The sequence below is a fragment of the Rhamphochromis longiceps genome, linkage group LG6 (genome assembly GCF_057381845.1).
Source record: "Rhamphochromis longiceps isolate RC_006_pf linkage group LG6, R_longiceps_female_GT1.1, whole genome shotgun sequence".
Taxonomy (NCBI): domain Eukaryota; kingdom Metazoa; phylum Chordata; class Actinopteri; order Cichliformes; family Cichlidae; genus Rhamphochromis; species Rhamphochromis longiceps.
Window position 1 is genome coordinate 37041752 of NC_140562.1, and position 26537 is coordinate 37068288.

At 38.2% G+C, this 26537-nt stretch overlaps 3 protein-coding genes across 6 annotated transcripts in view; all 3 read left to right on the forward strand.

The window, feature by feature from the left end:
- The window catches only part of tmc8 (transmembrane channel-like 8), a 47892-nt gene extending 38723 nt beyond the window's left edge, over positions 1-9169 (forward strand). The window contains exons 9-16 of the mRNA XM_085410530.1: positions 5475-5632; positions 5713-5788; positions 5883-5980; positions 6115-6301; positions 6956-7113; positions 7269-7412; positions 7532-7610; positions 7915-9169. Coding sequence (XP_085266656.1) covers positions 5475-5632; positions 5713-5788; positions 5883-5980; positions 6115-6301; positions 6956-7113; positions 7269-7412; positions 7532-7610; positions 7915-7986 — 972 coding nt within the window. The 3' untranslated portion in view covers positions 7987-9169. The remainder of the gene's footprint in view (positions 1-5474; positions 5633-5712; positions 5789-5882; positions 5981-6114; positions 6302-6955; positions 7114-7268; positions 7413-7531; positions 7611-7914) is intronic.
- Positions 9170-10967: 1798 nt separating this feature from the next.
- On the forward strand, positions 10968-19940 carry LOC146668591 (Fc receptor-like protein 5). Of its 4 annotated transcripts, none has more exons than XM_085410531.1 (11): positions 10968-11073; positions 11162-11188; positions 12674-12955; positions 13047-13343; positions 13574-13846; positions 14738-15070; positions 15428-15478; positions 17182-17292; positions 17387-17411; positions 18394-18481; positions 19757-19940. In XM_085410531.1, the coding sequence occupies exons 1-11, from the start codon at positions 10968-10970 to the stop codon at positions 19775-19777; spliced, it is 1614 nt and encodes a 537-aa protein (XP_085266657.1). In that variant the 3' UTR covers positions 19778-19940. The 4 variants fall into 4 exon arrangements, 3 of the variants coding, with proteins under 3 accessions (XP_085266657.1, XP_085266658.1, XP_085266659.1); XM_085410532.1 differs by having other exon boundaries at positions 10982-11073; positions 13538-13846; XR_014912170.1 differs by lacking the exons at positions 17387-17411; positions 18394-18481; positions 19757-19940 and adding an exon at positions 15916-16051 and having other exon boundaries at positions 10982-11073; positions 13538-13846; positions 17182-17267.
- Positions 19941-20223: 283 nt separating this feature from the next.
- LOC146668592 (platelet endothelial cell adhesion molecule) lies at positions 20224-25973 on the forward strand. The gene is made up of 13 exons (XM_085410534.1): positions 20224-20352; positions 20450-20476; positions 20574-20700; positions 20783-20964; positions 21223-21406; positions 22904-23007; positions 23126-23398; positions 23495-23800; positions 23877-23978; positions 24064-24091; positions 24922-24970; positions 25071-25136; positions 25218-25973. The coding sequence occupies exons 1-13, from the start codon at positions 20322-20324 to the stop codon at positions 25284-25286; spliced, it is 1548 nt and encodes a 515-aa protein (XP_085266660.1). The 5' UTR covers positions 20224-20321; the 3' UTR covers positions 25287-25973.
- The last annotated feature ends 564 nt before the right edge of the window (positions 25974-26537 follow it).

Genomic DNA, 26537 nt, shown 5'->3' on the forward strand with positions numbered 1-26537 from the left:
ACAAAATACATGCGTTGTTATGGTTGCTATGCTCTTGGCTTCCAGTGTGTCACTGAAGGTTTTGCAATTTTCACTTCATGTCCGAACAACTTCTTGCTACTTGCTCAATTTTCACTCAACTTCCACAAATTATACATCAAAACGTAGGTATTTTTGCTGGCTTTCAGAAAATGTCACTATCATTGTTGTGGGATTTATAGAATTTTGGCAAATCTCCTCAGACCAACACAAGGTCTCAAAACTCTCCATATAAAGTCAATGGAGAGCTTGTTCAAAATCATCGCTGGCTTTCTGTAATTAGAGGCATATTCGAATCGTCATATCTCCTTAACGAAGCAAAGTTAAGACATGAGGCTTGTCCCCGAATATCTTCAGACACCCCTGACGCTCACAATTCAAGAATTTCTTTCTCACCTATTACCGTTCTGAAATGAGTTGGACTTGTTTGAGGGTAGGAAATTTGTCCTTCGCTCAGATTTCTTCAGATTTCAAACCCTGGAAATGAACCACTTTTTTCTCTCGTCATAACTTTTTTTTGGATTTCCACAGAGACCTGAAAATTTCCATGACTGTTCACCAAAGCCTGCTGTCTCTTACGGTGAAAGAATGATATCTATACTTCAAATAGATTTCGAGTTACAAAGCGTTGTTTGAGGGCAAGTCAAGGCAGTTTTTGCTTCGCTCTACTCAGTTATGGTGCATTAGAAGTCAAATATCTTTAATAATTCATATTTTAATGATATATTGTTAACACTGGAAGATTCCCCCATCTCTTCTGAACAAAACGGTGTAAGAATGACCGTTCTAGTCCCTACGGTTAGGAAATTATGGTCATTTGTTTGAGGGGAGTCGTCACTATGAGAAATAGACTGCAATAATCCTGTGCCTCTCCTTGCTGCGTGTGTAAAAAGATGCACCTGTTTTGGCGGGAAAGCGTAAACAGCCACTCTGATTGGTGGATTTAAATTCGGCAGCTCTCTCCCTCTGTGTGTGTGTGTGTGTGTGTGTGTGTGTGTGTGTGTGTGTGTTTGTGTTTAGTGGGAGAGAGAGGACCCTGCCCTTATTTGGCAGCATGTCATTGTAGGATTTAAATTGAATATAGTTAGACTGGTTGACTGGATTAGAGCCTGTGTTTGTGTGTCCCTCTGTGCATTTGTGTTTCAATATGCCTCCATATTTGTAATTTTGTAAGTTATTACTATTCTGCTAAATCATACTATTTCTGCTTTTCATAAGATTTGTGCCTAATATAGTATTTCTGCTAAATTATAGTATTTATTCTTTTTATAGGATTTGTGCCTAACATAGTATTTCAGCTAAATTATAGTATTTCTGCTTTTTATACTATTTGTGCCTAATATAGTATTTCTGCTTTTTATAAGATTTGTGCCTAATATAGTATTTCTGCTTTTTATAGGATTTGTGCTTTATATAGTGTTTCTGCTAAATTATAGTATTTCTGCTTTTTATAGTATTTGTGCTAAAACATAGTATTTCTACTAAATGTAGTATTTATGCTTAATCATAGTATTTCTATATATATATCTGCCAGGTCCCCAGGCAGCCAATCCTCTGTGAGGACTGAGAAATTCAAATTTTCAAATCAGGGCCTGCACGGCTTCCCAGCCAATCATATATGTGTCCTGAGGCATTGAAATTTGCATATTGGGGCCTTCATGGCTTCTAAGCCAGCCAATCATATCTGAGGGCTGAGGAATTCAAATCCACAAATCAGGGCCTGCACGGCTTCCCAGCCAGCCAATCATATATGTGGTCTCAGGCATTCATATTTGCATATTGGGGAATTCGTGGCTTCTAAGTCAACAAGTCATCCATGTCATATATCTCTAAAAATTCACATTTTAATGATAAATTGTTAACACTGGAAGATTCCCCCATCTCTTCTGAACAAAACGGTGTAAGAATGACCGCTCTAGCCCCTACGGTTAGGAAATTATGGTCATTTGTTTGAGGGGAGTCCTCACTATGAGAAATAGACTGCAATAATCCTGTGCCTCTCCTTGCTGCGTGTGTAAAAAGATGCACCTGTTTTGGCGGGAAAGCGTAAACAGCCACTCTGATTGGTGGATTTAAATTCGGCAGCTCTCTCCCTCTGTGTCTGTCTGTGTGTGTGTGTGTGTGTGTGTGTGTGTGTGTGTGTGTGTGTGTGTGTGTGTGTGTGTGTGTGTGTGTTTAGTGGGAGAGAGAGGACCCTGCCCTTATTTGGCAGCATGTCATTGTAGGATTTAAATTGAATATAGTTAGACTGGTTGACTGGATTAGAGCCTGTGTTTGTGTGTCCCTCTGTGCATTTGTGTTTCAATATGCCTCCATATTTGTAATTTTGTAAGTTATTACTATTCTGCTAAATCATACTATTTCTGCTTTTCATAGGATTTGTGCCTAATATAGTATTTCTGCTTTTTATAGGATTTGTGCCTAACATAGTATTTCTGCTTTTTATAGGATTTGTGCCTAATATAGTATTTCTGCTTTTTATAGGATTTGTGCCTAATATAGTATTTCTGCTTTTTATAGGATTTGTGCTTAATATAGTATTTCTGCTAAATTATAGTATTTCTGCTTTTTATAGGATTTGTGCTAAAACATAGTATTTCTACTAAATGTAGTATTTATGCTTAATCATAGTATTTCTATATATTTCTGCCAGGTCCCCAGGCAGCCAATCCTCTGTGAGGACTGAGACATTCAAATTTTCAAATCAGGGCCTGCACGGTTTCCCAGCCAATCATATATGTGGTCTGAGGAATACAAATTTGCATATTGGGGCCTTCATGGCTTCTAAGCCAGCCAATCATATCTGAGGGCTGAGGAATTCAAATCCACAAATCAGGGCCTGCACAGCTTCCCAGCCAGCCAATCATGTATGTGGGCTCCAGGCATTCAAATTTGCATATTGGGGAATTCATGGCTTCTAAGTCAACAAGTCATCCATGTCATATATCTCTAAAAATTCATATTTTAATGATAAATTGTCAACACTTGAAGATTCCCCCATCTCTTCTGAACAAAACGGTGTAAGAATGACCGTTCTAGCCCCTACGGTTAGGAAATTATGGTCATTTGTTTGAGGGGAGTCGTCACTATGAGAAATAGACTGCAAAAATCCTGTGTCTCTCTCTGTGCTGCGTGTGTAAACAGAGGCACCTGTTTTGGCGGGAAAAAGTGCACAGGCTCTCTGATTGGTGGATTCAAATTCAGCAGCTCCCAGGCTGACCTAGAAACTTACTTCTCTCTCCCTGTGTGTGTGTGTGTGTGTGTGTGTGACAGAAAGAGGGAGAGAGAGAGAAAGGCTTTCAATGGGATGACCTCATTCTAAGCTTCAAATTCAATATATTTAGACTGGTTGACTGAATTGGATCTTGTGTGTGTGTCTCTCTGTGCATGTGTGTTTCCTTATGTGTACATATTTCTGATTGTGTGGCTGTTATATATTTTTCTTGCAGATTTTTTTCATTTAACAAGTATATTTGAGGGACCCTCAGCATGTTCAGCATTTTTTCAGCTGTCCATTTTGCTTTTCCGATTTTTCTGTTTAACTTATTACTATTGTGCTAAATCATACTATTTCTGCTTTTAATAGGATTTGTGCTTAATATAGTATTTCTGCTTTTTATAGGATTTGTGCTTAATATACTCATTCTGCTTTTTATAGGATTTGTGCTTACTATAGTATTTCTGCTAAATGTAGTATTTATGCTTAATCATACTATTTCTATATATTTCTGCCAGGCAGCCAATCCTCTGTGAGGACTCAGACACATATCACATATCAGGGCCTGCACGGCCTCCCAGCCAGCCAATCATATCTGAGGTTTTCCGTTTCCTCTCTCGTCATATCTCAGCGACGGATGTACATAGAGCAATGAAAATCGCAGTCAAAGTACACCAAAGTCCGCTGATTCACCCAGTACAAGAATTATGCTTCTAGTCCACCTAGTTTTTGAGTTACACAACGTTTTGTAACTCCAAAAAACGGCGTTTTTCGCCTCTCACCGCGATCTAATTCTGACTGCTCATCACCCTGTTTTTCAAAGCGGCTGCTCTCTTTCCCAGTGGTGCAGTTGGCAATGACACGGGTCTGCAAGCCAAAGATCGTGGGTTCGATTCCACCTTGGTCAACATGTTTTTTTCCTACAAATTAATACACTGTCACAGACCAGTAATTCATATTCATCATTTATTACAATTCTGCAAACTTTTATGATTTTACCAGCTTTTCTAATATGGACCTCCCATTCTTGTTAACACTACATGGCACAAATACTCTTCCCTTTAGGCTATTTCTCCCATTTTAAAGTATTACTCCTCCATAATTGTAATTCTGTTAAATCAAAGTACTTTTACTAAATCTTAGTACTTCTGCTCAATCATAGTATTTCTGCTAAATCATAGTATTTCTGCTACTTTTTGGTACTTGTGCTAAATACAGTATTTCTGCTATATTATATTTTTCTTTCTAAATATAGCATTTCTGCTATATAATTGTATTTCTGCTATGTTATAATATTTGTGCTAAACCAGAGTATTTGTGCTGAAACAGTATTTCTGCCAAATGATAGTATTTCTGTCAAATTATAGTATTTGTGCTAAAACATAGTATTAATTTAAAATTACAATATTCATAGTTCATCACAGTGTCTCCTGTAAATCACAGTATTTCTGCTATGTTGTATTATTTTTCTAAATCATAGTGTTTCTGTAATGTTTAAGTATTTTTGGCTAAATATATTCTTTCTGTTATCTTATACTATTTCTCCTAAATTCTTGTATTTTTGAGAAGTTATCATGTTTCTGGTAAGTTACAATATTTCTGCTAAGTTCTGCTATGCTATTGTATTTCTGCCAAGTATTATGTTTCCTCTAAGATATTGCAGTTCTGCTAAATTATTACATTTTAGCAATGTTCCTTTGCTTCTGCAAAGTTTTTACAATTTCTGCAACTTTTCAGCTTTTTCAGCTACTTTTTGCATACAGCTTCAGCTTTAAGCATCCACACTGCATTTTCGCAGGAAATGCAAATTTTTCTAGTTGATACTTTCTATTCACACATACTCTCTGTGTCTCTAGCTCCTATTTTCCCTTCTTAGAGCTTGTTTGCCCCATATTAATTTCCACATGTGTTCATTGTTTCCACCTTTGCCTAATCAGCCCTCTGTGCAGTCCCTTGTTAAATGTCAGCTCTTTTTTTAAGGCAAGCTGACTTTCTGTGTCTCCGTTTTCTTTTCTTTTTTAATAACAACCATAAAAGTTTTACCTTTTTGTTGTTTAATGTGCTTCTGTGTCTTGAATTTGGACCTGCTCTCCTTTAACACCTAACAAATATGCTTTTTTAAAACAATACTTTTGTCTTTCTTGGTTTTCTCATTCCTAAAGTAAATAAATATTCTTGCTTTGTTCAAGTATGTATTTGTTGAATTTCCTTAATAGCTGATAATGTATGTGTGTCTTAGGACAACTCTGGACACCACTGGTTGGTCAGTCTTCTCCTCCAGTATTTTCCTCCCATCACCATCACCTTTGTCAATCTAGTCCTGCCCCACATCTTCCGTAAGATCTCATCTTTTGAAGACTACTCCTTCACCATGCAGGTGAATGTCACGCTTTTGAGGTAAGCTGAAAAGAAACATCAACTTTTACTCTACATAAAGGCACACATGTATTTGCATATTTACTGTTTCTTTTCTTCAGGAGCATCTTCTTAAAGCTGGCCTCCTTGGGGATCTATTTATTTTTTGTCTTCACAACAACAGAGCAAGATGCCAAGGTGATACAGAGCTTTAATGACACATCATCAAGGGTTTAAATTATTTTTTTGAATCCATTTTAAACAGAATCTTTGTGTCTCTTCACTGTTTCAGTGCAAGGAGAACCAGTTTGGTAGAGAGATGTACAAGCTGTCCATCTTCAACTTCCTCGCAACTTTCTTCAGTGTCTTTTTCTTTAACTACCCCAGGAAGTGGGTTTGATTGACATTAACAGTCTGTTTCTTTCTCAGTCATCTTTGTGGTTTGAATGGAAAGATCAGCAATGTCTCTCCTTAGTAGATGACAGGACAGATTCGATCTAAGCCATCTCCCTTATCTTTAACAGGTTGGTACAAGAGACGTATCCAAGATCCTCCCTGGCCAGAATATCAGGGAAACAGCGCTTCCTGATACCATTCAATGTGCTGGACCTTGTTTACAGTCAGACTGTATCCTGGGTGGGAGTCTATTACTGCCCTCTGCTGCCTGTCATAGGAATCGTTTCATTGGTTGTCACGTTCTACGTTAAAAAGGTTAGATTATTATAAACTCTTTATATTCCTCACTTTATTATTTTCTATCTGTAAATTGGTTAAATAAATCTGTAAAAGAAAAATCCCAGCTGTCTTGGGGAGAGAAGCAGGGTATGCCCTGGACAGGTCGCCAGTCTGTCGCAGGGCTAACACATAGACACAGGCAATTGATACAATTTAACACACATTTGGGAAGCTGTAACACAAAATGTTGCCCTTTCTTACAATAGTAAAGATCTTTAAAATGAATCCTTTCCACATCAGATCCAAAGGTTAATCGCTTTCCGGTCCAAGCCCCACATCTGGTAAAGTTTTTATGCAATTCCAGCCAGTGTTTTGAGTAACCCTACTAAAATAGCATCCTAAATCAGATATTAAAAAAATATTGTTAAAGGATAGGCACAAATCAAGATGATCTTTAAGCAAACAAGAAGCATCAAACAGGTCAGCAGGGGGGGAAAAGCTTCAAGGAGATGGGTAAGATGTACTCAGGTGAGCTGAAATAAACAAAACCGTCTGGCAAATAAAATCTGAAGGGAAAACTGACTGATTTGGGGATAAAATAAGTGGAGTACATTAAGTAATGGCTATATAGAAGTCTGGTTTTAGTATAAAATGTGTTCAAACCTTTTTGCTCTGCCTCTGTGTCTTCAGTTCAATGTCATGCGGTGTTGTGTGCCAGAGCAGCGGATGTTTCGAGGGTCCAGCTCTTCAGTTTTGTTCCATTTCATGTTGCTGCTTGGTCTCTTCATGTGTGCAGCGACACTGGGCTTCAACCACTATCCGCTACAAAGCACTGAGGGCAGAAACGCGTAAGGTTTTCACTCCAACTGCATCTAACACCGCCCGTCCTTCTTTCTTTTATTTTTAATTTGAAACCTTTAAGGATCAGAATTAAACCCATATTTATATTTTATCTTTATTTACTGCTCATTTCTCTCATTTGTATTACCTCTGCCATCCCAAGGTCCTCCTGCGGTCCATTTAGAAATGAACAAACAATGTTCACTGTGACTGGAGGCTGTGTGAAAAGTCTCCCCAGCCCAGCCCAGACCACTATCCGCTACCTGACTTCTGAGGCCTTCGCCCTACCACTAATACTAGCAGAGATGTAAGTATGCAAATAACTCCGCACCCAATACAAATATCAAACCTGTATTTGTAGTGTTCACCTTTACCAGCTCACCCTCCTTTAAGATTGTTTAAACACTTTTCGTTTTGTCTCCTCAGCATATTCTTAACCTCGTATGTGTCTCGGAGACGAGCCAATCAGAGGGCCATTGAGAGACTGAAAGACATGCTAGTTATGGTAAGCACATGTCCAAAATCCTTCCAGTCCCTCCACCATATTGGCTGGTAAGTGGAAGCTGGTATGCTTCAGGCTAGTTACTTTAAAGCTCCTAAATAAGTGAATGGGTTAAGAGCCATAACTTTTAGGTATCTACATAGACCTACAACTACATAAAATCTTTTCTACTGCACATGTGCAAAGTTACATGACAATATGGCTCATTACTAGCTAGGTCGAGAGCATCAAAGGCTCCTGAACGACTGCCATTCAAGCATTTCTTTAAATATGTTTAAAAATTTGCATGTATGTGTTTCCCCCACAGAGCAGCTCTGATAAGCGTTTCCTGGTGAAGCAGCACGCCACGATGCTGAGACAGCGAAATAAGCACCACTGAGCTCTTTCTGCGGTCATTGAAGAGGACGTCACGCTCAGTCACTAAAAACATCCCATCTATGCTTTTAAAAAGTGGCTTTGGTCTCCACAGACTTCCTCTTAAAACTAAAATACGGTTCTGGCTGCTGACAGCCAGGCCAAGGTGTCAGATGGCAGAAAAAAAAAAGAAAGTGCAGGCTAACTCTTGCTTTATAAAAGATAAGAGCCACAAATTTAATCTTTTCCCCCTTTTCCCTTTTTATATTGTAAATACTTTAACTATAAAAACCTTCCTCCTTTTAATGGCAACAACTTTATTTCTATAGCACATTTCATTACATATAAACTCAGTGGGCTTAACACATAAAAACACAAAAATGTGTGTGGGTTTGCTGCCTCGAGGCAGGGAAGACAGCCAAACAAAACAACAGCACTTGTCCATGAATACAGATGTTTCCTGAGTCCAGATTACAGTGGTAGCATGCACAGACAATACTAGGCACGTTATGTTACTAACTTGTTGCTGTTTTATCTGTTAATCTGTTAAGGATCTCAAGTTTAATTCCAGGAGGAGACAAATCCAGCCTCAGGTGGTCACGAGGTAGTGCCGGTCCCAAACCTGGATCAGTGGGAGGGTTGCCAAATTATTTCCTTGGGTAAATAAAGGGAGCAGCTGAAAGTACCTAACACCCTGAGTGACACAACTTGGTTTAATGAGTATCACTGTGTTACTACAGATGGGAGTAAAGCCCTTTAAAACAAGAAGCACTCTCAGAGCACAAACGTCCACCAAGGTGTCTCACTCTCTGGGCAGTATTTACTTTTACAGGAACAGTATTGTATTTTGTACATTGTCCATCCTGTTTTCTGTTCTTTTTAAACATACTTCAAGAGGTTTGCAGTGCAGTAAAAACAAGTACAAAGTGTGGACTTTTGTTATTTCCCCATTAGTCTACTTTCCATAATTTTGTGTATACTTATTTTTTTATTTATGTATATGTTACATGTGTCATGCTCATTTTGCAGTTATTAAAATTCAATTACATATTTGGCAGAAATATCAAGTGAAAAAAGTTTTTGAGGACAAGTTTGTTTTCCCCAAAAAAATTCTTATTGGGGAACCCTGTACACATCAAAGTGTTATGTATTTAAACGGTTAAAACCTGTTACTGTACATAACATCATAATAAAATAAATAAACTATATTCACAGAGCATCCCATATGAACATGTTCTTATCAGTTTGAACACTTGATGTCATTTTAAATAATTCTATATAGGATTATCATCACTTTGAACTTCAGATCAATCTACTGAAGGAGAGGTCAGAGGTCAAATGTAACATGGTGTTTTAAACCATTATATGGTACTTGCTATATGCTGACAATACACACCACACTCACAAGAATTATAGTTGCTAAATTATAAGGCTTTTTTTTTTCAATGTAGGTAAAAAAAAAAATGTCTTCGTTAAATCGGTATATTCGAGCCTTGTGAAGACGATTTTTTTAACTTTGTGTAACGTCTTTGCATTGTTGTTTTTATGCGTGTTTTGTTATATTTATGTTTTGCAGACATGTGACCACTAACCACATGAGCTTAACTTGTCAGCCATTCTAGAGCCAAGTGAATAAAACCTTAGTCATACTGGTGGTTGATCAGCTGCCAACCACCAGTCATGAGGGGAAAAAAAGTATCCCAGACTGGTTGGCAAAAACCCGTGCCCTTTGGTAGAATATTGCTGAGGTGTTAGTTTGAATGGAAGTGATAGACTTGTCTATAAACACTGTCCAGCTACTCAGAGCTGTAGTGAAAAGTGGGATAATAATGGTAAATGGTAAATGGCCTGCATTTGTATAGCGCTTTTCTAGTCCATAGGACCCCAAAGCGCTTTACACTACATTCAGTCATTCACCCATTCACACACACATTCACACACTGGCGATGGCAAGCTACATTGTAGCCACAGCTGCCCTGGGGCGCACTGACAGAGGCGAGGCTGCCGGACACAGGCGCCACCGGGCCCTCTGACCACCACCAGTAATCTGGAGACCATTTGCCTTCACAGTAAAAGCTTTCTTTTGAAACATGTTGGAGCTCTAAGGCACAATTTGTACCTTGAAGGCAAACTTTCACCATTTCCAGTTGCGTCACACTTTTTTTTTTTAGGTTTTACTACCCCTAATACTTAGCAGATGTTTGAAGACAAACGTGGAAAACTACAGGAAACCAGGTAGTAATCAACGCAATCAGTAGGTGGTTTTTTTTGTGCAGCACCTTCTTTGTAACCGATTTCACCCAATGAAAGCCAGTAACCTCCAGAACCACCGCCAAACAGTCGGGGAAAACACATTTTTCTCTAGTAATGGTTATATCACACCCAGTATGGTGGAAAACACCTGAGCAATGTGTGCATAATGTCACAGGAGAAACCTCTATATCTGTGTACTGTCCCATGTCCGGAGCAGCTGGCCTGCTTGCATCTTTTTTGCTGATGTCCCTTAATGTGCACTGTCCCTCTTAAATAAACAAATAAATATAGATACCAAAAGCTAAATAAATAAACTTATTCCCATGGAAGATGAATGAAAAACTTATATCAGAGCTTTTTACCACTTTTTACCACTTTAACTGTATTGAATGTTTTTGACATGTTAATCAAAAGCATTTAAACTATTCATCAAAAGGAAGCAGGCTCATTCTTTTATTTCTCCTAACATCTTGGGTGTGGTGTGGATTTATGCAGGTTATGGATACAATTTGTTGTACATAAGGAATGTATGCACATACACTTGTAGAGTAAACAAAATATGTTGAAAGTATGGTGGTCACGGTCACTCAAAGACTTTAACTGTGGCCTCACTGTGTCCTTTAATATTGACTGTGCATGTTTTTCTCCAATTTGATCAAAATCTTTGTGCACATTTTAGCTATATTTGCATTTGACATCACAGAGATCCTTAAAATGAAGTTAACAGCCCAGTATGTTATCTGCTTGCAACACATGTGTAACACCCTTGCAAGCCTTGGCAAGCTGAAGAAACCATGCCCAAAGGTACATGAGAGGGTTATGGAGAAACGTCAGGCTCTTAATTTTTTGCCAGTTTTGGGTGAGTTGATTAATTTGATGTAAAACTGGGAAAATTTATTATTGTTATTATTGAATAATATTGTTAATGTGTGTGTTGTTTTTTCCAGCTGTGGCAAGTTTCCTCGTCAAGATAAGTAAGTGTGTTAACTGGGTGCTTAAGATATGTGGCTAAGATGACAGAGATCTTCACGCTTTTCAGATGTTTGCTTCTTAAAAATACTCTCAGAAACAAGGTTACAGTAATGTGGACAGTCAGTGTTCGAACAAAAACAACAAGAAAGTTGATATTTTCTTTAGATTTTAAAGTTTTATTGTTCACTTTAATGAAAAGCATTCAATAATGTCTGATGTGTTTCATTTTGTATCAGTCAGCATAGTGGTGCTGTGGTTATCCCTGCTGTTTCACAGCATAAAACTTCTAATGTGTCTTTGTTTTCCCTGTCTGCTGGCTGTAATTACAGATATCAGTCAGTAGTCGGTAATACCAGGAAAACCACTTTTCAAATTCTATAAAGCAAAATGGCTTAATGAGTGTCCTGTATGTGATTTAGGACCTTTTTATTATTATTGATGTACAAAATTGCCAACAGCAGTTAAAGACTGGTCCCTGTAAGGTGCAAATCACCATTGCTGGGGTTGTTACTAAAAGAAAAGTAATAGATTACATATTACTCTTAATTTTAAAGAAATGAATGTTTTTTGTAATTTGTGTCACAACTCATTGAATTTTGCCTAACATGGCCTGAAAAGCTTTTGTGATTCCACAAAGTGCTGTAAACATCCCTCTGAGATTTTGGTCCATTTTGACATGATATCATCACACAGTTGCCTCAGATAATCTGAATCTCTTCTAACATCACCTCTCAAAGGTTGTATTTACGTGATTTCTTGATGCAACAGGTCTGCCGGTAATCAGGCCTGGGTGTGGCTAGTGAAAATGAAATCAGCTTTTAAAAATTCCCAAATAATTCATGATTTAACAAGCGGGGGAAATTACCTTTCCAGATAAGTCCAGGTAGGTTTGGAGAGCTTTTGCATTTACTTCTTAGTTTAACATTAAAAATGTTTTTGATTATCTGAAACTTTAAAGAGTGACGAATATTTAAAAAAACAAAAACAAAACTAAGAAATCAGGAAGGGGGGAAAAAATTCCACATACATATGTTTTTTCCATACATCAAAGGTATCTATAATTTTGTACCAGTGTCGTACTAACATTACAGCCTGGGAAAAACAGTTCAAATAAATCATTAAAAGTCCAATATTACAATGAAACCCATGCCCACGCAAGTTGTAAATAAACTTCTGACCACAATTGTACGCTCAAAGTCACTTACCTAGGTCGCTGCATGTTGATGCTGAATAGCATCTTTACGCTGAGCAAACATATCATAGAGTTCATCACCTTGTCTCTGAGGCCGACCCCAGTCACCCTTTTTAAGAACCTAATTTCTACAATTCAACCCACAATCTTCCTTCAGTCACTACACACAGCTTAAGGTCACAGGTAAGAGTAGCAACATAGACTGAACGGTACTTAGCCGGTGTTATTGAGCATAGTTTTAAATCTTTTTATAGTTTCAAGTTTGCATGCACAGTTGTTTCATTTGCTTCTTTAGGTGGATCAAGCTCTTTTCACCCGGTGCTGACTGGTCCTGACCTGGCCTTCAGTGGCCCGAGGGTGGTTTTCCGTTGTGTTGCATCTAACGTCTCCCCACCAGTCATCTATGAGCTGATAAAGGATGGACGTGTGCGAATTGGCCGCAATAGAGATTTTCAAGGTGGCCAAGTTGCATCATTCCCTATCAAAGTAACTGCAGCGTCAGAAGGGTCATACCACTGCAGGGCCACAGCTGGAGGAACCAGAGAAATCAGCAACAGCATTAAGCTGAGAGTAGTCAGTGAGTATCGGATGCTGGGTAGTTCATTAAAGCTTACTCAACTGACTTTCCCCTTTTCTTCACCAACTGTCTTTTATTCCCTGATTTCCAGCTCCACCATCATATACCAGAGTGACCTCTGAACCCTTCCCCCCAGTTGCATACGAGGGGTCACGCATGGCCCTGAGTTGTGACGCTGAAATGGGGTCCAACCTTTCCTACAGCTGGTTTTTTAACAGGAAGGAAATAACATCTTCGACTTCTCTCTCCTTCCACTTTGTGGAAAACAAGCTGCTGGTGGAGAGGGTAACTCCTGAGTATGCTGGAAATTATTCTTGCAGTGCTTGGTCCAGCGTGAATGGGATCAAAAGGATTTCCAGCAGCACAGAGGTCCAGGTGACAATCAAAGGTACATATTAACAGAATTTACAAAGTTTATAAATACTACGTTTGCTACTTGGCGCTATCAGCCAGTTTAGTTCAGAAATATCTCATGAAACACTGAATAGATTTGCATGCAATTAGGTCCATTGTAATGTTCCCAGAGGGCATTTTTAATGAGTTTTCATTAGCACTGAGGGATTGATATTTTTTCCATTTCAGTGAAGTTAAAACTCTTCCTCCTTCCTCCTGCACCAGTCTATGTTTCAAAGCCAGAGATCTCCTTCTCCGTTCATAAAGAGGGAACCAGTTACCATGGCAATGTGACGTGCTGGTCAACAAGAGGGAGCCCTCCGGTGAACTTGTATCTTTTACTAGACGGTAAAGAAGTGAACTCCGTCACAGCAGCTCAGACCCTGGCTGCCTGGTTCCTTGTAGTCGTAGTCCCCGAGCTGGACATGGGAGAGGCACGATGCCGGGTGAAAACCGAGAATCAGGACCTCACAAGTGAGCCTGTGAACCTGGAAGTAGGTATGAAGATGTGTGAATGATCTCGGTCTTTACCATAGACTGTAGATGGATGCAACCAATGCAAAAGTGACTTAAAGGTGCATTCTTTCTCCTGTTGCCCATTAGAGATGCTTACATTACAATACAATATGAAGTTCAATGTGTAAACGATTCAGATCGGGGGATTATCTAGGATTTCCATCGTGATTTGTCACTATTTAAATAAAACTGAACTGAATTGAAGTTGCGTTCAGTAAGTGTTGATGCAGAAAAGGATCCAAAACAAAAGACTGACCGTTATTTAGTTGAGGTTTATGAAAATCCACAACAGAGAATCAACTAATGAATCCAAATGTCTGAAAAAGTCATAAAGCATAATCAGCAGGGAGAACTGAACTGAACAGGCCGACAAAGGAAGGCAGCAGCTATATCCACAAAGAGGTGAGAGACACCTGGAAGAGACAGAGAAGTAAAACTAAATACTAAACACACAGACGCTGCCAAAATAAAACAGGAAGTAACTAAAACATAAACACGGCTCCCACAGACCAAGAATTAACAACAAGACATGGGAACAAACTGAAAACTCAACCTATGAAAAAATTAAAAAGCTCAAACACATAATAAAAAAAAACGAAACTAGAATTACAAGAATAGAGAAAATCACAAAGAGGAAAACTCTTAAGTAAGGACAGACACAGGACCAAGACAAGTAGACTCAAACCTAAGAGCACAAATTCATGAGGAAAGCGTCGTTTTTCTAGACTTGTTTTTGCAACCAGACGAAACGCCCCCTGCTGGCCATTAGAAAGACTGCATGTTTAAGACACCTCTGCATTGATATGTTTTACATGAAGTCTATATTTTATGTGAGATTTGTGACCCTCTCTTCCTTCTTCTTTGTCTGTCAAGTTCCAGTTGGAGGAAATGTGAAAGTGGAGGTGGAATATCTGTACACAGCTGATTCCAAACTGACTACAGCAAGGCTGAGCTGTCACGTCAGCAGAGGAACTTTTCCTTACATCTCCTGGCTCTTCAATGACTCTGTCCTTCCCTCTGAGTCTCATCCGGATTCCCACACTCAGCCCATCCTGCCTCACATTGCCTTCGCTGACCGAAGACGATCCCTCATCCTCACTAAGCTCAGCCCTGAGGAGTCTGGGTATTACCGCTGCAGGGCCAGGGACAGCTACGATGACTCTGGGCCCTGGGTGGAGAGTGCAGCTGAGCTGGTCCAAGTCACAGGTGAAAGACCAGGACTAAGAGAGGAGTAAAACTTGTGGAGTAGTCATTTTGGGAAGTATACTAACTTGCTTTATTATTGAGGTTTATAAACTCCATGTAATGGTTCTCTGCAAGAAAACATACAGTACCAATTGAAATAAGCAGTCATGATAGATCATTTCCACCTTAAGACCGTCCCTTGAATCTTTATGCCACAGTCCAGACATGAGTGTGGTATTGAGCTTTTTGTCTAGCTCTCTCCAAGAAGGCCAAATTATGCTTTAAAAAGGATTTCTGTTCAACCCAGGCTTTTGTTCACATGCATCATTTAATATAAATGTGTCTTCCTGTGGGTTTCTGCACTTTTTATGCCTTCAGTCAACTCCATGTCTCAAGCAGCGTCCTCAACCGAAACGCCACCAAGTCAAAGTAAAAATATTTTGTTTGTTTTATTAATCTTATTTCTGCACAAAAGTTTGGGGTCATGCAAAAAAAAAAAAAAATCTAAATATTTTAAAATATTTGTATTTATTAAATGAAAGTGCAGAGTGATGAAAAGTACAGTCGATTAAATAATGAATTTGAAGTTATTTTGCCCTTTAAATTCTACTTTTGTCCAAGGAGTAGAGTTACAGCATTGTAGTCTTCATTGATTGTCAGTAATTCATTTTTTTGAATTCTTTAATTTTCTTTTTTTTCCACCCTTTCTTTGTGTCTAAAGTCTTGATTTTTGTGATTATAGTTAGGATTCCTGTTATGCTTCCTTTGTCATTCTAGTGTATTACAAATCTTAGGTCTGGTTTTGTTTTAGTTTTGTTTGTTTTGTTTTTAGTAATAAGTTTTGGTTTGTGATTTCTTGCATTTAGGATTAAAAGAAGATGCTAGGGATAGGGTGAGATGGTGGCAGACCCCTACAGGGAGCAGCTGAAAGAAGAAGAAGAAAAGAGGGTTCTTGATTATCATGATAGCCCCCCTTGTGCTTCCTGCGTCATCTTGTTAGTAGTAGGTGTCAGTATTCATGCCTGTCAGTTTCTTTGGGTTATTCTCTGCTTTTACTTTGAAGGATGTTTTCTCCTGTGCCCTGTGTCAGCGTTGTTTCCTGTCTGTCTTCTTTTGAGTCCTCATTATTCTCACCTGTTGTCAGTTGTGTTCACCTGTGCCCCCCACCCCCACGTAGCTCTGCCTGTCTTTGTGACATAACCTGCTTTGGCTGTTTAGCGTTAGTGAAACTTCCTGTTCTGATCCTAGTGCAGTCTCTATCGCGATCTTCTGCTCTCACCCCCTTTTTTCAGATTTTGAGTTTTTTGCATTGCACTTTTTAAAAGAAAGTGAATTTCAGCGGGCTTTTTGTTTGTGAACTCCATTGTACACAAAGCACCACCTACAAGTGAGACTGGTTTCATGGGTACTGAATAGATGCAAAAACATCACCTCAATAGGCAAAAACAGATGTGTTTGGTGGCCCAGCCAGACATACAACCAGCTGTTTCTTTCTTACATAATTCTTGCATATTTTGGATCTGTGCTGATTGACCTGTTGTACGAGGAAGCTGGCTCCCGACAAGAGCGATCCTAAACGTCTGTCAGCTAAATCCATTTTAATCTGCACAAATCTTATATTTACCTCCACATCATACCCCAAACCAGAACATTTCCTCCATGAGGCTTGACAGATTTGTTCTGTTTTACACAAATTTTCTTCTTTTTAATCCAAACATATTTGGACATCTGTAGCAATTTTGCAGCTCGAGGTTTGTGGGAAACATTTGATAAAGGGAGACAATGAGGTGTTTGTGTCTCTGTCAGGAGACTCTTTGTATTCTTGCTCAGTCCTGCAAGTTTCCAGCATTGAATGTTCTTCCTTTGTTAGAATAGCCTTTGGCCTTTTTAATGAAAACAAAATTGCGTAAAAATGTAACTGTCATTTAAAAGTCATTAATGATTGATTGATAACGTTTTATTGCTTATTGCTTGTCATTTGCAACATTTCTGGTACAGTTTATACTATTTTATTTCAAAACAAATATGCAGTTCATTCAAACTTGTAGATGTCACAGGTGACCCTAAACTTTTGTGCAGCAGTGTGTGCGCTGCCTCAGAGTGTGAAACTGTCTTCGTCTCATCTCTTTCAGGTTTTTGCATGAACATCACAGAAGCTGTCACCATCGCATTCTGCTGCTTCGTTCTCCTCATGCTAGCAGTGGGTTCAGCCTGCGTGTACAAGATGTTTGAAAACAAGCAAGGTGTGTGTGAGAACCAGGAATCCACTGATTGGTACACACGCAGGAATTCCTATTAAAACTTCTTGTCTTCTTGTCATCTTATCTGTTGTTCCAGCTCATACCAACAGTGTTCCAGCAAAGTAAGTTTTACACCTGAAACACTCCAACTATAACTAAGTGTGATCATCTTATATTTACATAACACTTTAAAGCCTGAAAAATGAAATAATGCAAGAAAATTCTTTTTTTTAATGGAGTATTTAGCGAACTTTCTGATGAAGTAAAAAAAAATAAATTAAATACTAATTTGCATATAAGAGTTGTAGTTTGTATCATATTTGCTACATGTGGTATTGTTCTGCAGTTTATTCCTTAAAAATGTATCATGCAATTCATTGCAGTGTATTTGGGGGGGGGGGGGGGGGGGGGGGGCAGATAATAATAACAAATATTTTTATTTATTGTTTTATTCATGAAACACTTTAAAGAAGGAATTTACATGACAACCCAGCAGCTAAATTGATTAAGTAAAAATAAGTAAAAATCTGGAAAGAGAATAACAAAAAAAGACAGAAAACACAAACGATGAAACAGAAAATAATAAAAACAGCTGAAATACAGTAACCTTACAATGAAATACTGAGACATAATCACATTAAAGCAAGTCTGTATGCTTTAAAAAATATATATATTCAAATGTCACTGAGCTTTACCTCCATAGGTAAGCTGTTACAGTCAAAGCATCTTGGAGTTTGACTTAATTTCTGAAGAGTCAGACGGGTTCGATTCAGCTGCAAAGTGGCTCAATTTTTTAAAATGACCTGAACCGAATGTGCTTTAAAAGAGATCAGCACAGAGTTGAGCTTATTGCTTATTGCTTGGAAACTTTCAAAGTTTATGCTTTTCGATGGAATATAGATATTCTGGCCTTTCAAAATATTTTAACCACGAACGGGTTCATATCTAAAATATCTGGACTTTGATATGGCTCTTTTGTTGTTGTGTTATTATTTGCATGTGCATTCTTTACATATTTTCTTTTATAAACTGTTTAACGCTAAGGAAGGATTGTTTGTTAGTTACATCATCCTCTTCATAAATGTTTGTGCCATCTCACCCCAGCTCTGATGCACTCCAGTCTGAACTGACGCCCCAGTCAGGGGGAAATATGGCTGATACTACTGCTACAGATTGTGATGTTCAAAATCAGGTATGCAAGCAAAAACTATAATACTACTATTCAGGATCAGTGAAATGTTAGTGTCCAGTCACACTCTTAATGTCCCTTTCTTTCCTATAATTAAGAAATAAGTATATGTAAATTCACTGAAGGATTTCTGTAAAGAACTACTGCATTTGGTACATAAAACAAGGAACACATTTTTCTCCACTTTCCTTAGTGTGTCAATTTTCCTGTTCTGAGCACAAATTCTATATTTTTCTCAGGGGGATATTTTTGGAATCTGATAGGAACTCACACATGCTTGAACAAACTGATAAGAAATAATCAGTGTACAGGAGACATAAATATATAGCATAAGCTTTCAGACTCAAACTATGTAAACTACATGAAGATTTTGAAGATGCCAAACCCACAGACTAGTGAGCTGCACCAATGGTTCCTAACTGTAACAAGAAAACATTAATTTATTTGTCAGTTCTTAACCTCTACACCATAACCTCCACACTGGCATTTGCCAAAAAATGATTGAGGGAATTTAAGCTGTTATAAATGGCTTTTTGACCTAAAATCTGTCAAAAATAGGTGAGTCATATCACTATATATATCGATCACATCAAGTAATTTAGAGCCAGAAAGAGCATTCCTATCAAAAAGCAGCTGCTGCAACCAGACTTTTACAGTATATATCCTTTATTTATCCAGGTAAAAAGTGTCATTGACATTAAAAATGTGTTTTTCAAGAGAGATCTAGCCGAGGAGGCAGCAGAAACTGTAACAAATATAACATCACAGTTCTAAAAACTTACTGGAAGTAAACAAGAAGGACTGGATTGATGACAATATTGGCACAAATATGCAGAGTCATAAAATACTTCAAAAACAAGTCATTTCCTTGTTTTACGTAAAAATCCTTCATAAATCCTGTTCACTACAGTCTATTTGCTAAAATAAGCGACGATATTAGACGTTAAAAAAACAAAACACAAAGACATTGGAAATCACTTTTTGGCACAACACCAGTGTCCTGCATAACTACTGGTATGTGTGCTTGTGCCCTGATGTTTCATGTGTGGTGCCAGCTAATAACAAAAACAGTTCCTGAGAGTCCTCGCTCTCTGTTGTTCGTGTGTTTGTGTGTTTAGATGTGTGACTGCACAAAGGCACTTATTTTGAACTGTCAGTCATGCAAAACTGTTTTTTCTGGATCCAAGAATAAAAAAAAGTGAGCAGAAAAAGTTGCATTTAAGCCAAAATCAGCTCCCTTAGATGTGATTGTAACATATTTCTCTCTCTCTCTTTCAGATCACTGAGGTCACAGTATGATGCACAAGACTCCTTCACCTCCTAATACAATATTTAATTTTAAATGTTTATATTATGTTCATATTTAATGTTCTTGGGTTACTGAACTTTCTACATGGCACTGTTGGAACATTCAGTTATAGACAAGTGCGAAATTGCATTGCCTACCTCCTGTATACTGTTATTTTGATGCAAATAAATTTTTAATGATTAGATTACTTTTTGTTTCTGGTGTTTTTGCTTTTTTTTTTTTTTATTAAAATAATGCAAAAACACATCACAACACTTACTTTCAGTTTTACTTTACACTGTGTTTCACGTGATATTCATAGCAAACAACACCAGTTAATTAGCTGATATGACAGAGGCACGGAGCAGGGAGGTCCAGAGTAACACTATCAGTTATTTGCACATGTTTCGAAGAGGGTGTGTGCGTACTTTTCCACATGCATTGCCTAAACACACAGTTTAAAACTGACAACTGTCACACTTGTGTCTGACAGCAGCTCCCTGTAATAATTTTCAAGGACTAATGTTGTATTAAAGTCTGTTGTTTTTCCAGAAGATGCTTGCTTCCTTCTTTGTGGTCATTCTGGGTAAGCAACACAAAGGGAACCACAGTAAACTTAATATTTCGCAATGTTAAAATCTTCCAATCTCTTTAGTTTCTTTCTCGTTTTTTCATCCCTGCAGGGTTGTGCTGCTGCTTTAAGGAAAGCAGTAAGTGAGCGTTACTGTTTGTATGTGTGTATTTTAATTGTGTTGTTGTTGATTCTTTTTGTGATATTTTCATTGTCTTTCCTTCTATTCTTTATAGGTCAGTTTTTTCTGGGGCATCCACAACTGTATGGCCCCAATGAGGCTTTGGTGAAAACGTATGTAGAGTTTCAATGTGAAGTGCCGAACCACCCGATAAATCACGAAATCCTGCTGCAGATATTTAAGTGGGTACATTCAATTTAACCACTGTGGTGAGACACGTTACATTAAATGATGACATTTTTCTAATTACTACCCTTTTTACAGGGAGGATGACCCCAACAAGGCATTGGGTGAATACACTTCACTGGAAGGGGAGGCCGCAAACATTCCCATGGTTATCAAAAAGCGTTATGATGGCTATCTGAAGTGTGTGGCTAGCATACAAAACCGCTCCATCTCTCATATTAATTCCACATCCAGCAACCTACACTATTTAAAGGTTATCGGTGAGTCCCTTTATTTATATGCATATAAACAGTTGCTGACTATCACTCTGGGTTGTCTTTATTATCTTTTAATTATTTTTTTAATAAAACTGTTTCATTGTGTTTCACCAGTGCTTTGGATATAAAAAAAAACATAACTGCTTTTGTTTTTGAAGTTTGGGGCTGAAGTTTGGGGAAACAGTAGTCAGTATCAATAAGCATTACTGTTGTTCAGAAAGTGCACCATGATCTCAGCCTGTTCTTGTGTCTGTCCTGCAGAGCCGGTGAAAGGTGCACAGATCATCAATTCTGGTCCAGATGACTTCTTTGAGGGAGAAACACTTCAGCTAATCTGTCAACTTAGCGCTGGAAATTATATCTCCTACAAATGGCTGCACAGTGATCAGCTTGTATCGCCGTCTTCCCTCCGTCGTATTTATGACAACCAGCTCACGATCTACAGGTTAGTGACAATCAAATGAAGCAATCCAGCAGGTGCATGTTACTAATAATCAACAGTCCACTTACATTTGAGCTTCTGACAGCGTAGGATTATCTAAAAAACCACGTGCTGCAAATCAAACGCACTTGATTACCTGATCATCACCAACTGCAACCAAGTTTAAGTTTAGTGAAATACAAACACAGCCAACAGCTCATACTCACTGTCAAGCATGATGGAGAGCTGATGATTTGGGCTGGTTTTGCAACAACAGATGTTTTCAGTCATTGAGTTGTTCATGAACACCTCTAAGTATTGCACAGTCAAATGTGAGGCCATCTGTCCAACAGCTAAAGCTTTGCCCAAACTGGGTCATGTAATGATTCCAAGCATACATACAAATCTACAACAGAATGACTGAAAAAGAAAAGAATCAAGTTCTGATTTAAATGCTGTGGCAGGACTTTAAAAGGGCTGTGCGTAAATGAATACTACTAAAACTCAATTAAATCAAGTAGTATTTTAAAGAAGAATGGGCCAAAATGTCTGATGTTTTACGGTGGCCCTGAGAGGCCTGCAACTTAAGAAAACACCAGTAATAAGAAAAACGCTGCAAAAGCACACAAAATACAACGGAAATAGGAAAAAAGAAAATAGAAATAGGAAAAAACTGATTTCCAAAAGCACAAGGGAAGTGTTTCTGGGGAGACAATAACCCGACGGACATGTTGCAGGAACCCAAAACATGGTAGGTGTGTTTTATCATGATTCATATAATACTGATGATGGATTTTTAGGCTAATAGTTAGACTAACACACTTACCTCTCATCTTTTCTTTCCTCACAAAACCGATAGATCCTCCACTTCTCCACAAGTGTCTCCCAGCGCAATTCTTAGCATATTTTGGTTCCTGCAACTGGTCCGTCGGTTTATTGTCTCCCCAGAAACACTTCCCTTGTGCTTTTGGAAATCTGTTTTTTCCTATTTATGTTTTCTTTTTTCCTATCTCCGTTGTGTTTTGTGTGCTTTTGCAGCGTTTTTCTTGTTGCTGGTGTTTTCTTAAGTTGCAGTCCGTTTGGCCTCTCAGGGCCACCATAGATGTTGCTGTTTGTCAGTTTAAACAAGAGAAAACATTGCATAACCATTAAGAATAATCATTTAAGACTGATTAAGAAATCATCAGCTAATTTATAAAACAGTCATTCAGACCAAATGTTTTGACAGATACAAGGTTTTTAATTTACCAGGTAGGCCCACCCTAAAGCATACCTGATATTCTTCTTTTGACTCTAACAGAAACTAACAGGGACCTGAAACTAGTGTGATTAGACCATAAACTTATCAGAAAATGATTTAAGAGTCAATCTCTCATAGACTCTAGAACTCCTCTAGACTTCTTTTACGTAACTGGAGGAGTTGCCCCCTGCTGGCCATATATTGACACCTATTTTTCCTGTACAGTCTATGGAAACAATAAATTCAAATATTACAGGAATAGTTTTCTTTGTCACCCTCAGAACAAATCCTCAAGACAGTGGCTCCTACAAGTGTGTGGCTACCAACGTCTTCAACAAAACAGTCTTCACCTCCAACAGCTCTGAAATTGAAATCACAGTCAAAGGTTAGCACTCATTTTGTGGGGAAAAATCCTTCTGGTCATGTTTTCGTAAATTCATCATGGTTTGTTTTTTTGACAGCAGATCAACAAAATAACATCACTCTTCTTACTCTTCTTTCAGAGTTTGTGTCAACCCCTGACATCTCCTTCACTGTGTTAAAGGAAGAGCCACAAAATTATTTTGCGATGGTTGTCTGTAACTCAACACGAGGAGATCTGCCTATCACCTACTCGCTGTACCGTGGGAAAGAGCAGGTCTTCAACATGACAGTGGAAAAGAGACATTCTGTATTTAAGCTTCCTTTGGTCATGGACCGCCACTTAGGCTTTTTCAGATGCCATGCGAGCAACGGAGAACAGACCACATACAGTCAGTGGTTGCCCTTGCATGTTGGTATGTTTTTAAAACTGTTAAGAAATTACTGAGATAAGCATGTGTTTTTACAGTTAACATCTATTTGTCTTGACATCCCTTTCTGGCATCCAACAGTCCCTGTTAGTGGACCTGTGACAATGCATTATGACTACGACACTGGAGAAAACTACGCTGTAACTGGCCTGAGGTTCTACTGCAAAGCCGAGAAGGGATCACATCCACACTATCAGTGGTTCCACGACAAAACCCTCCTACAGGATCGAGGAACCTACTACTATGTGGTGGACCAGATGCCACAACGATCGATACTCCTGCTATCTGTGGGGAGGGAAAGCGCCGGGACGTACTACTGTGAAGTATCAGACAGCTTCGACAACAGCACCGCCATAAGCAGCAAGAGACGATATTTGGATAAAGAAGGTACAGTTGATTTGAGTCAAACATACAGATACCAGGTGACAGCTTAAATCATCTCTTCATCTTCCTCCCCCTCTAGTGCTGAACCGCATTCCTGACTTTGTAGTGGGAGTTGTATTTGGAAGTTTTGCCTTTTTGATTTTCCTGATGTCTGCTTGTTGCTGGATTGGAGTGATTTTCAGTGAGTACAGATGCTTTTTCTTTCATCTCATTTTGCAGCCTTTGCATTTGCTGCTGAGAAATAACATTATTCACTTTCGTTTCAGGGAAGAGGCAGTATGGAGAAAAGTCTCTGTGAGTTCTTTGTTTAATTCTGAAACTGCTGAAAAGTATAGTAACTATAATGTCAATGCTTCCTATGTGAAGGGAACTGTGCTACTTCCTCAAGAGTCAGGTTTTTCTTTGTTTTTATTGGGGTGTTATCCACCATAGGCCACTGAAAGAAACAATGGTGGACTATAAGTAACAAAGTAAAGTGGCCCTGCTTCCTGTTTTCCTTTTGCAGCACAGCGGCTTTTCAAAGAACAGCAACAATGAATGTAATGTTCAAGCCTAGATTCTTATTTGTTTGTGGTTAAATATTAAAGCTATCAAGGGAAAAACTCTACTGTATATTAGATGCTACACCCTTCTTGTCTACAGTTAAGACTCACCATCACAGGGTTACCAGAGAGCTATGAGTACATTTGTGATCCTGTCTTTAATGACATGTAAGATTTGGGGAGCTAAGATTGAACATGGGGTGCTGTGGTTTGGAAATTTGGAAAAATTGGGGGTTTTTTTATGATAATGGAACTGAAACAAGTGATCAATGTGTCTTATAAAAAATGTCACATGAAATGCTACTTACTTATTTTTGACTTCACTAAAATGGGTCAGCTTTCAACAACCTAACAGCAGTTTAAGATATAAATAACGAATGAAATAAAATGAATAACATGGAAGTCTGTGGAGATTGAATCACTTTGGGGTATTAAAGTAACTGTAGTTGTTTTGAATTTGACCACTTTTTTCACACCCCTTTCTCTCCTTCCCTTGTATGGGACTATAAAAATGTCTGTGCTTGCACACTTAATCATTCTTAAGACAGCTGTAGCCTACATGTGCATTTTGTCTCTTTGCAGGTGGAGCTTGGAGATGCAGAGAAGCAAAGCTGAATATGAGGACGAGCTGGTAAGTGGCGATTTCTTTAGTGCATTCAATGACATACTGATTGTATTGTACCACTTTACTCCCAGCACAGTAAGCACCACTCAATAATGTCTTCTTATAGGACTTTTCAGTCCACAGTGATGATTCTGATCTGCTGAAAGCAGCGAGAGAGGATGAATTCGATCAGGTGAGGCCAGATACGTTTCTTTTGTTACCCAGTTAGAGATAAACAAGCCGTTGAAGTATTTTGTTTGTTTTCTCCCCTCAGGCATCTGAATCCTCTGAAGATGAATGGCCCCAGATTCAGAAGAAGACTTTGAAGGATGAACCAGTTTAAAGAACTACGTGGATGTTTGCTCTCTAAACGTGAACTGTTGTAGTGAAATAAACATTTGGTCAGTGCTGCAGCGTCCTTACAGCATGAGCACTTTTACCAGTTATCTGTAAAACATTGTGAAGGACAAGTTAAGTCAGAGGTGCCAAGTTTAATACTGATGAGGATGAGGGAAACAAAATTAAGAAAGAAAGAACTCTCTTTAACCAGTGGAATCATTTTTGACCCCAGTTGTATATTTATATGTGCCTGTGTGATAATTTTTGATTGCAAAATTATTTTCTAACACGAGTTTGTCAGTTTACTTGTTCCACGGCTTTTCTTTGTGCTTTACAGGAATTGGGCGATTTGTATGCATGGATTAAGGAAAGTTATGTGGGGTAATTAATGTGTTTGTTTGGTTTGTTTATTTTTATCATGATTTTCACTCGTAACCTCTACATTGTAATGTTTTGCAGTGAAAACTGGCTAACAAACCAGGATATAGCAAGCTCCGAGTGTTGCAGAAAATATTAAATATTACACATTTAAAAACAACAAATTTGTTCAGACTGTGTCTGGGCTATGATGATTTTATTGTAATTATTTGTTGGTCAAACTATTACAAAGTTATCAGTTCATCTATATTTTGGTGTGAAAAATGATGATAGCATATAATTTAGCATAGAAATTTTATTTTTTATTTTTTGGGCGGGGGGGGGGGGGGGGGGTGGAATGGTAAAACGTTTAATACAAGAATTCTCTAAATAAATCATCTTTCGTTTGTACATTCGTGTTTGTCTTAACTCATTTCTGGATAAAGACTTTTGAAACACATAATTGACTACATTATAAAATTTATGAATTTTAGTCATACATGAATGAGCTTATGGCCACTATAGTCAGTAAAACCACTTGGTTACTTGACAAATAATCAATTTGTTTCTAAAATGTTTTTTAGAAACTTTGCACACTTTCTGTTCTGCACAATGTTGCCGCCATTTGTGTAAGCTTGTATCTACCACTGGAAAAAAATACTTTTTTTTTGCCACCTATACGTCGTCTATGAGTAAAAATCTGGGGTTATTATCTACTTTTAAAAATTCAAATATCTAAAATGTATTTTTCTAAATTAGATAATAACTTAAATTTTGTGTCATTGCTGTGAAATTTTCAGATAATAACACAAGATTTTGACCTATAGTTGGCTTTCTTGTCTGAAATAAGCTTCTTTATTCTTAGCCTCACCACACCTGGAATAAAAATGCACTACAT